The 10,983-nt window shown below is 38.7% G+C and overlaps 2 protein-coding genes across 4 annotated transcripts; both read left to right on the top strand.

Annotated features, from left to right (window-relative positions):
- The first annotated feature begins 228 nt into the window (after positions 1-228).
- On the top strand, positions 229-1,510 carry LOC127511219 (gastrula zinc finger protein XlCGF52.1-like). Its single transcript, XM_051891975.1, has one exon. The coding sequence runs from the start codon at positions 230-232 to the stop codon at positions 1,223-1,225; it is 996 nt and encodes a 331-aa protein (XP_051747935.1). The 5' UTR covers position 229; the 3' UTR covers positions 1,226-1,510.
- A 5,694-nt stretch (positions 1,511-7,204) lies between these two features.
- On the top strand, positions 7,205-10,687 carry si:ch73-170d6.3 (SLAM family member 9). 3 transcript variants are annotated; one of them, XM_051891923.1, is made up of 6 exons: positions 7,205-7,465; positions 7,740-7,848; positions 7,936-8,060; positions 8,271-8,588; positions 9,804-10,088; positions 10,178-10,687. In XM_051891923.1, the coding sequence occupies exons 1-6, from the start codon at positions 7,417-7,419 to the stop codon at positions 10,336-10,338; spliced, it is 1,047 nt and encodes a 348-aa protein (XP_051747883.1). In that variant the 5' UTR covers positions 7,205-7,416; the 3' UTR covers positions 10,339-10,687. The 3 variants fall into 3 exon arrangements, with proteins under 3 accessions (XP_051747883.1, XP_051747882.1, XP_051747881.1); XM_051891922.1 differs by having other exon boundaries at positions 7,208-7,465; positions 7,740-8,060; positions 8,271-8,379; positions 8,464-8,588; XM_051891921.1 differs by having other exon boundaries at positions 7,233-7,465; positions 7,740-8,060.
- The last annotated feature ends 296 nt before the right edge of the window (positions 10,688-10,983 follow it).

A 10,983-nucleotide genomic window follows, 5' to 3' on the forward strand; every position in this document is an offset into this window, starting at 1 on the left:
TTAATAATTGAAAAGTTTTAGTAAAATAAACATCTAAAAGTTGGTGTCAGAATATGGCAGTAATTTTGTCATTCATCAAAGTTTCAAGGATGTATAATTAATTTATTGAAAAGGAATCAAAGTGATTGGAATATTTTATAGTCAGTTGTCCTTTCACTTCATATTCTTTATTTTTGTACTATCTTGATGTTACTGAAAATGATTTCTTCCCCCTTTAATTTCAGACCTGATGGAAGGAAACGAGGAGAGTGAGGAACTGAGTGAAGTGGAGGAGGAACATCATGTCACACCTGCAGAAAAACCTTTGAGTCGCTCAAAGACTAAAAAGACTTTTTTAAAGAAAAGAGCCAAGAAATCTTTCACCTGCACTCAGTGTGGAAAGAGTTTCACACACAAATGTTATCTTGAGCGTCACATGATGATCCACGCCGGAGAGAAGCCGTTCACATGTGATCAATGTGGAAACAGTTTCCCAAGCAAACGTAACCTTGAGTTTCACATGAGGATCCACACCGGAGAGAAGCCGTTCACATGCCATCAATGTGGAAAGAGCTTCACGCATCAATCAAGCCTTAAGAGACACATAGCAATGCACTCTGGAGAGAAGCCACTTTCGTGTGATCAATGTGGGAAGAGATTCCCATTCAAAGATAATCTTAAGATTCACATGAGGATCCACACCGGAGAGAAGCCGTTCATATGTAATGAATGTGGCAAAACATTTCTTTGTGCATCGGCCCTGAAGGTACATCTGACAGTTCATACGAAGGTGAAGCCACATTCATGTTCTGTATGTGGAAAGAGTTTTTCACAGCTGCCAACTTTATACAGACATCAGAAAATTCATTCTGATGTGAGAGAGTACATGTGCTTTGAGTGTGGGAAGACTTTTGTTACAGTGGGCTCTTTAAAACAGCACCAGAGGATCCACACCGGAGAAAAACCTTACAAGTGTTCACACTGTGACAAGACATTCAGTCTGCCAGTATATCTGAGATCACATGAGAGGATCCACACTGGAGAAAAACCTTACAAGTGTTCATACTGTGACAAGAGATTCGCTCAATCATCAAATCTGAAAACACATGAGAGGATCCACAGAGGAGAGAAGCTGCACACGTGTGATCAGTGTGGAAAGAGTTTCAGCACTAAAAGTCACCTTCAGCGACACATGAAGATCCATGCAGTGGAGAAACCACATCACCACAGTCTGAAATCACAATAAGTAGTTCATCTTTAGGTGCTGAGCAACACAGTTTTCTAACAGTCACAGTGAGTGATAGGAGTTTATTATTAATAAATCATCGGCCTGATCTGATCTTTCATCTCAGGAACGTGATGAATCTAGATCTTCAGCAGAAATTACAACATAATCAAATCGCTATTAAGGGAAGAATCCATAGAGCCTGTTTTAAGATGTTTCTATCATTAATGTCATTTACAACAGAAACAACAATAAAACAATCTACAATTTGCAATATGGACTTTGCTGTCACTCCTCTTCACTCGTTCCAAGATAATTCTCCCACCATTTTTCATCATCATTCCTTCGATCTTCTACAATAGTTCTTGTACCTGATCGTCTGAATTACTCTTGATATGTTGTGGAGAAAAGTAATGTCTTCCTTGTGATGAAGTATTTTATCTATCCTAAAGGAAACAATTGTAGAATTAGTTTGCTTACTATAAAAGCCAGAAGTGTTTTGAGGCCTCATGGCCTACATGACTGTGATTTCAAGGGTCAGATGTATCTGAGAAGTTAGCTTGGCCACTAAGCATATTTTGCTGGTAGTTTTCCACTAGTCAACAGGTGGCTGTGAAATGAATAAGATCATTATTAAGGGTGTCACGTGAAGGCTTCTTGCCTCCTGGGAGTGTTGATTGTCTTTGATACAATGTTTCTTTTTACCTATGAGAAAGGGTTGACCATCAGTTGGCAGAATTCCACCATGAGAGATTAAGTCAAAAGATGCAGAGTAGTTGGCAGTCGACCACCCTTACAAAGATAATTTCTTGTGTAAGCAACACCTGCAGTATAGTTAGTGAAGTGACTGTGGTGAAGATGTTGGGGAGTACTAGGGAGACTCCAGGAAGAGAAAGGGAGAAGAGAACCTGTTAATGAGATCATGGAAAAGAACTGTAGGAGTGGATCTTACCAGAGAATTATACTACTTTGCTGTGTTTTAACAGATAAGAAAGATCTCTCTCTGGCTAGAGAGATTCAGATGTGCAGCTGGCATCTCACTTTGTTGCTTGTCAATAAAGTTAAACTCCTGGGACCTGGAGATTCGACTCTGAGAGTTTTCTTTGAGACCAGAACTGAATGAACATTGAATTTGCCACAAAACTTGCAAATGAAGCTCAAGAGACAGAGTTCCAGAATTTAAAAAAAGACTTTATTGTGCAAAGCAACAAAGCCAAGAAGCCTGCAGAACATCTGAGTTTGTCTTTGGCCAGGGTGCCATTCTTATACCCTTTTCTTATCTTTTATTTCACAATAACCACATGACTTAGCTTTTGAGTCTTACAAGAAAGTTGAGTTTCACACAAAGTCTTTCTTCTCTCGCCTTTCTCTCTAACTGTGGAAGCCTACCAATTGATGGTCAATCCTTTATCAGAGGCAAGACATAACATTTTCCAAGGCCAATCTGCTTCTTTCCAAAGGCGAGAAACCTTCATTTGACAAAATTATTTTCCTCATAATAGTGTTTTTTTTTTTTTTTTTTTTTTTTTTCTTCACAGTTTTATTTTCACAGCCACTTATGGTGTCCTGAAAAAAACCCTAACTTGGCAGAATACTAAGTGGGTCACATGACTTTCTCCAATGCTCCTGACTTTTGTGACAGTTCTTACAGTCATGTAAGCCATGAAGCCTTCAAAACACATCTGGCTGTTATATTACTCCAAGTATTTCTACAATGGTTTTCTTATATGATTGATAAAACATTCCATAAATCCCCCCTTTGGGAATCTATTAATTCCCACCTCCTTTGCCTTTACCCAGAGTGCAATCTCACAAGTCCACCCTCTCATCTTCTGCCTAAGGACCAATTGTGGTGCTTCTTCCATTACCAAACGGCTGCCTTGTTAAACTGCACTCCGAAAGAAGTCATAGCCAAACACCACTGCCCACAATGCATGTGTGTGGAATGTCTTCAATGTCCCTTCTATTGGGGTTGTGGCCGGTGTCTGTGACCACATAGCCCTTAGCCCCACCAGGGTGACTCTTTGAAGTCCCTAGAGCTGGTGAGAATTTCTTCTGTTTTTCTTCAATGAGGTAACAAAGGTGCCAATGGGGCAATTGGTCCCGGACTTGCCGGAGCCGATTCGTGATTTACACGCACAGTTCAGGAGACTAAAAGCATTCTGAAGATTCTAAAGTTGGCCGGCAGATCCGATTTTGAACAGACGCTACACAGTATACAGTTGTTTCTATTCACATTGAGAATTAAGCCCAAACCAGTCACAATTGCTTGTAGAGGGGAAAAGGCTTTCAAAACCTTGAAGCATCTGCAATTTGTTGCATTGCTGGTCAACATGACCACAGAGAAAATATCGGTTATATTTTAGGTATGTAATTTTTGTAATAATTAGTTTTAGACCTGTTGTATTTTAAACTATAGTGAGGTTGTGGCGAATCCAGCTTCTTTACCGCCACAATCAAAGCTTCAATAACCTAAACACCTGTCTTAGGTACAAAAGCAAAGTGTGTATTACACAAATGATGCCAACATGGCCATATCTCCTGATCTGATGACAAGTTCAGCTGCTATGACCTCATCGTGATATCATGTCAATATAAGATTACAGTAAAACAGAGGTCAGTGAGTCTTGGACCTTTTCAAAGATGTATGGTTTATGTTAATTACATAGAACAGGTTAAGGCAGGAACACACCAAGCCGACGCCGATGAACTAGTGGCGACGAAAGCAGACTGCGGGGTTGGCTCACGTCCGCAGCGTCTGTGTCCAAAGTTGCCCTGACACACCAAATCAATGCTCGACGGCCAAGTAGCACGTCCGTTCTGCGCCTGCGTAAGATGAAATGCCTTTGCATACCAGCGGGTGGCAGTAGCTCAGAGAAAATGCCGAAGTTCTCCAAGAGAATTAGTGCCCACCATCTCCTTATATTTGGAAGGTCAGTGTCAACACTGTGGCAAGGAGTTTTCTTCGCTGGCTTCATGCGATGGGACAGTTAGAATAGGACATGAAAAGATGTTCATGGTTTTCACTTCAGTGCAATGAATCAGTGGACTTGAGTGATACGGCTCAGTTGCCTTTTTCATTAGGATGATTTTTTATTTTTCCACAAAAGAGGAGTTTGTGACATTGCCTTCTCTAAAAACTACAACCAGGAGTCGACATCTACAATGTTTTCAAGAAGTACTGCATGGAAAAAGGCGTGCCTCTTGAAAAGCTGGTATCTAAGACAACAGACGGAGCTCCAGCCATGATAGGGCGCTACTCTGGATTTATTGCACATCACAAGAACGTCCCAGAATTTTCTGCATTTCTGAACTATCATTGTTCATCAGCAGACAATCTGCAGTAAGGTTATGCTCTTTAATCGTGTCATTACTACAATTGTTCAGATTATCAACTCAAGACCAAACAACACAGATGCTTCAAACTGTTTCTTGATGAACTTTCTGCAGAGTATGATGTTCTCTTACTTCACACAGAAGTCAGATGGCTGAGTAGGGGTAAGGTACTTCACCGCTTTATTTCCATACTGAGTGAATGTAAAGCTTTTATGGAAGCAAGGGGGGAAGACACCAACATGTTGTCTGATGCTGGGTGGCTGATGTGACAGAGAAACTGAATCATCTCAATCTTCAGTTAGAAGGTAAAGACATATCCTTGATATGATCATATGATCAGTGCTGTGAAGGCTTTTAAAGCTAAGCTGTAATTTTACTTTCATCAATTGAAAACAATAAAGATTGCAGCACTTCCATTCAGTGTTGAATATGTTCGAAAGCCATGGAGATGCAACTGAAGTTTTTGATATACTCACGTGCGGTGATCTCCTTTATACTAACTAATGATTCATTATCCTTTATGATTATCCTTTAACTAATGATTCATAGCATCCAGTTTTTATAATGTGTTACCAACTTATGACATTCCAGGAAATCCCTTACATGGACATAGAGCTGTGCCAGTAAACTTGGCCACGCAACTTTTTTCTTCTCCTTCTTCTTGAATTTTATGACACGAGTGAACACAAAACATTTGAATGCATGCCAAATGAGAGAGGTACGTGAGCCCACAAATTTAAGCTTTGTATTCTGTTATGCAATCTGGTCCACCGATTATCAGCGAATTTAACAATATTCCATTAGTTATTCCACTGGACATGGAATCTCTTGTTTCTTTTCCCAAATCTTCACTCACGTCTCACTCATTTTCACAGGGGATTATAAAGGTTTCTTCCTTCGGTTTGCTTTAAATTAGGTCTATTATATTCGCATTCTTTACTATGGTAAAGTAGAAAAACACTGTAGGACAGATACCTTTTTGCTTGCGCATCAATTTCTATATAACACAGTTTGTGCTTGTTATTAGACTTGGGCGCGTCAAGTTTATTTGTATAGCGCATTTTAGTTTTGCTTCCTTGGCAGCCCAAAATCAAACATAGCCTAAATGTCTTGCCCCTGCAGATGATAAAACTCGCTCTTCAGACCTTTTACAACAAGTGTCAGTTGCTTTGGAACATCAGGAGAAAACATGAAGATATTAGAAAAGAGATGGTCTCTTTCTGATCGTGTCCTACATCCCTCTCAAAGCCCTCACAGCCCTACATGGACAAAGGCATCCAGAGATTGCTGCAGCTGAATAACATGCAGATAGTGATGTTTTGACTGATGAAACATAAAGAGACAAACACACGATTGTGATAATATATAGTTTATCTGTGTTCTTTAAGCCATCTCAGGTATTTTCATAAGGATAATGTATAGTTATTAAGCAAGGCTAATCAACACAGCCTTTACCACAGTACAGAATACTATAAAATAATATATTTTGTCTCATTCTTTGATAAAAAGCCACATCATATCACAGAAGGTTATTTCAAACACTTGTGGTAGATTTTCCCCCACGCATCTGGCTTAAGTTTACCTGGGTCATCTCCAAGTCGACACCCGAGTATCTACTGACGACGCTCAAAAATATTTATACTCTAACACTGCGTCTACAAGTCGACAACTGGATTTGAGTCGGTCAACGTCTTGACCCTTCTGAGACAAACTCCAGACAATGCCTCAGAATATGCTTTAATCACAGAGAATCCCACCAGAAAAAGAATACAACAATTTTTATAGGATAAGAGCATGGCAAAGCATTCTACAGTATGATTGGTTCTTAATATGTCAAACCCTTCTGTTACTAGATAAAGCAAGATCTGCCTAAATCATCTGTTTATTAGTTGTTTGTTACTCAGAATATCACGGGGCTATTATAGATATTTGTCTAGTTTCATTTCCCCTTTTCTTATATTTGCACATGATTCAGACACACACTGACTTTGGCCCAAGGTTTGGGGCATTTAGGTTTCAAAAAAGCATATAATTATTAATCCTGCAATGAAAAAGAAATGTTAGTTATGATTAAATAAAAAAAACCATCACACACTCAACTGATGTTATAAAGTCAGGTTAGAGCAAAAAACATGGTGTAAATCTTATAAATTGTTGTGTTTTGATGCTGTGTTAAGATAACATGCTAGGCTAGCCCTTATGCACCTGTTATTATAGTTTATGATTAATTTTGAAAAGTAAAGATTAGAAAGTTTCTTTTTTTAAGAACGACACTTGATACAAAGTCAAAGAAGATGAAGTGAGATGTTTGAGTAGAAACGGTGTGAATAGAAAGTCGACGGTAAATATAATAAAGACGAATAAATCAGTCAGCGTTTTACAGTCATAACATGGTCTTTTAGAGTTATCATTCTCAAATTTGAAATAAAACAATCAGGCTTGTGGCTTTAGCTGCATTGCATTTCTAGACAGCAACAAGGCTAATTTCATATATTTTCCCCACTTAAAGTCATTCCACAGTTGATGACAACAAACCAACAAGTGTCTGCTTTCAGTTGGGAACACAATAATGGGGAGGGTGTGGGGAAGCTTACAGGCATTTTTAACTTTTCAAGTAAGTGAGAACTTCATGGTCACTATTTAAGTTGAAGATTACGCCATCAATCTATATGGGAAGTTGTGGCCTACTGAAACTCGATGTGGTAACCTTTAAACATTGTGAAATGGAGAAAAAAAAGTTCTCACACATCAACACGGTTAAAGATGTATGTATTTTTACAGACCAGCTCTCATGTCACTGCATATGTCATTGTGCTAATAAACCTGTTTAGAATAGTTTGTCTTGTCACATTTGTGGACTGAAACTGTTGAAGAAAATGTTTCACACGATTCGGTTCTGTTTGTGCTTGTGTGCTTGTCTGGTTGGTGAGTTTTAAATGTTTTATGACTTCAGTTGTTTTTCCAGATAATGTTGTTTTCCTCTAAATGTCCTTTATGTAACAACACTGAAGCTCAAATACCAGCAGTATTTTATTGGATTTAATAACAGTGCTTTCTGTGTGTGATTTTGTGTGGAGCTCAAATGAACTTCAGTTCAGTTTTATTCAAAATCGCCACAAAGATATAATTACTTTTAACCTTCTAGTTTAGTAAAGCAAAATTATTTAAACTTCTAACTTTGTGTCTGTTTGTTCTTCAGGTGTGTTTGGTGTTACAGATGAGATGAAGTCAGTGTCAGTGATGGTGGGAGACTCTGTCACTTTACACACTGATAGAGAAATGAGGAATAATGATCTTATCTTCTGGAGGTTTGGACCTGAAAACACTTTAATAGTTGAAATCAATGTAACAGACAGCAGTGTGACCGTAAATGATGATTATGATGTGAGATTTAGAGGCAGAATGATGGTGGATCATCAGACTGGATGTCTGACCATCACAAACACCAGAACTGAACATGCTGGACGTTATGAACTAGAGACCAACCGCATGAAGAAGTTTTTCATTCTCATTGTCCATGGTCAGTTAATCACAGTTGTATCGGTTTCATATTTTATTCACCACAAATATCAATCCACACACCATATTTCTTCTGTTGTGAGTGTTTTGGGATATTATTCTTTTCTCATTTAATCTCAAATGGTTTACTTTAGTGAATTTAGTATTTACTATCATAAAGGCATTTTAAGGTCTTATTCTGTGACAAACCCTATTTCTGTTTGTTCTTCAGGTGGGGTTGGTGATAAAGATGAGATGAAAACACAGTCAGTTATGGAGGAAGTCTCTCTCACTTTACACACTGATAGAGAAATGAGGAATAATGATCTGATTCTCTGGAGGTTTGGAAACTATTTAATAGCTGAAATCAATAAAACAGGAGACAGAAACACTGTATATGATAATGTTCTTGATGGGAGATTCAGAGGCAGACTGCAGGTGGATCGTGAAACTGGATCTCTGACCATCACAAACACCAAAACTGAACACACTGGATTGTATCAACTACAGACCAACCATACGAGGAAGTTTTTCACGCTCAGCGTCTGTGGTGAGTTTAACATCAGTTTTACCTCTCTTTTAGTGCTTTATTACTTAAATGTTGTTTTAAATGTTATTTCCAAGTTTTAGATTTTATGCAGTTTTTATGCTCTATTTTAATCAGTCTTGATTATTCTGAAAAAACACAGACCTCTTTCCTTGTTCCTCTTTCCTTTAGTATGTCATCACTAATGGTCAATCATGGTTTAATTATTTAATAATCTGCTTCAGTTTAACACAGCAGAATTCATGAAACACAGGGGATTTTGCTATGTAGCATTCAAACTTCAGCCATTTTAAGACAGAAAGTTAGTGATCCTCAATATTGTGAAGGACATTCGAAGAAAGAATGTTTTCTGCCAACATTATGAGAACATTCATTGAAAACTAATGACAATATGTGGTTATTTCATGAACATTGTTTTGAAAGTACCTAATTCTAACACTTTCATAAACTTTACATGAATTTAAGAGGAAAGTTAGGAACAATAACAATGGGACAGGCTACAAAACTTTCCCACTATCCAATGATGTTCTTTTAAAAAAGCACACACAACCTTATTCATTTCAAGTTAGTTGTCATTCTAAATGTTTAAAAGATGTTCCAAGAATGTTGTTCTAAGAATGTTTTCTCCCAACATTATGAGGATGTAACACGGTTTGTTTATGTACGGGAAGGAGGAGGCGGGAACCGGCGAACGTTTAACAGACTTTAATAATAATATAAAATAAGCCAACAACAAAACGAAAGTAAAATGCCGGCAGTCCCTCACGGCCGACTCCTGGCCACACAAACATAACATAAAATCCAGGCCTGGTCCTCTCTCGTCCTTCACTGTCGTCACTCCTCCTTTTATGCTTCTGGAGCTCCTCCGTGAGAGATACGAGACCGGTGCCAAGCGCAGGTGACGCTCTTTAGCAGTCACGCCACCAGCCTCGCGCCATTCCCTCACGGCTCTCACCCCGCCCTGCTTGTCACAGAGGACATTTAAAAAACCTTCTATAATGTATAAATAACGTTTTTGTGAAGACCAGATAACACTGAACAAACATTCTATTAATGTTTCTAGAAGAACGTTTGTTCATAACTTTGAGAGAACCTTGCCAGAACGTTAGCCAATGTTATGAGAACGTTCCCTGTTAGCTGGGTAATTGAATCATCTACTACTCGTCTACATTATCTTAATTTATCCTCATGTAATCTTTATTCTCTCATGTTTTCCAGCTCCTCTGCCTGTTCCGGTCATCTTCAGTCACTGTCCTCAAACTCCTTCATCGTCATCAATGTCCAAATATTCATTGCTGTGCTCAGTGTTGAACGTGAGTCATGTGACGCTCTCCTGGTACAAAGGAAACAGTTTATTGTCCAGCACCAGTGTGTCTGATCTCAGCATCAGTCTCTCCCTGCCTCTGGAGGTGGAATATCAGGATAAAAACACCTACAGCTGTGTGCTGAACAATTCATTCGCTAATCAGACTCAACATCTGGACATCACTCTACTCTGTTCAGGTACGTTAGAGCTGATATTAGTTGACGTCGGCAGTTATATTAGCATTCATTCACTGAGCTGATCTCAGTTTCATGCTTTTACTCATTAGACTCTGTCCGCGGTTGTGATGCTGTTGAAGCTGTGATCCGATTGGTCGTCACTGTGCTGGTGGGCGTGGCTGCCGTGGCTGCTGCTGTCGTGCTGGTTTATGACATCAGATCCAGAAGAGCTGAACTGGATCAAGCACAAATTCCCACATCAGGATTGTAAATGATGATGTAATTTCTTCTTCTTCTTTTTTTTAATCATTGATGAATCTTCATTTATTTAGAATGGCTTTATATATTCTTCTGCTGGTGTCGATGTTGCTTTATCAGCAGCTCATTTTCACCCTACAAGATGATTTGAGTATGAACAGCAACACATTCTCACATTAATGTTTGTCAATTAGTGTTTGTCATGATAAATACTGATTGCTTTGCTCACACTGTAGATTAGATAGTATAAACATGCGTTTCTTTTTAATCTTTTTCCCCACAATCAAATCTCATTTGTTGACCACTGCTACCTGTTTGCCATTTGTAACTGCTTGCCCTGATCAATAAAATTCTCACTCTGAGTTAAATGTCTTAACTTTTTATTACATTATGTTAAGCGCCCTCTTGAGGAATACATTTGTAAATCCCTTTAGGGCCTGTTTACACCTGGTCACTTAATGCATTTTCAATGGTGGGATAGCTATCCGATTGTGAAAAGACCAGGTGTAAGTGTCCTCCAAAATGCTTTTGAGACAAGTTTAAATCTGAAACTCAAACCACTTCAGGAGGTGTTGTGAGACGCATTCCAGATGAAACAGGTGCTTGTACCATGAAGCTGGTTAAGGTGGATAGCCAGGTATCTTTCAGTTTACTTTGC

The sequence above is a fragment of the Ctenopharyngodon idella genome, chromosome 4, assembly GCF_019924925.1.
Source record: "Ctenopharyngodon idella isolate HZGC_01 chromosome 4, HZGC01, whole genome shotgun sequence".
In the NCBI taxonomy this organism is placed as follows: Eukaryota; Metazoa; Chordata; class Actinopteri; order Cypriniformes; family Xenocyprididae; genus Ctenopharyngodon; species Ctenopharyngodon idella.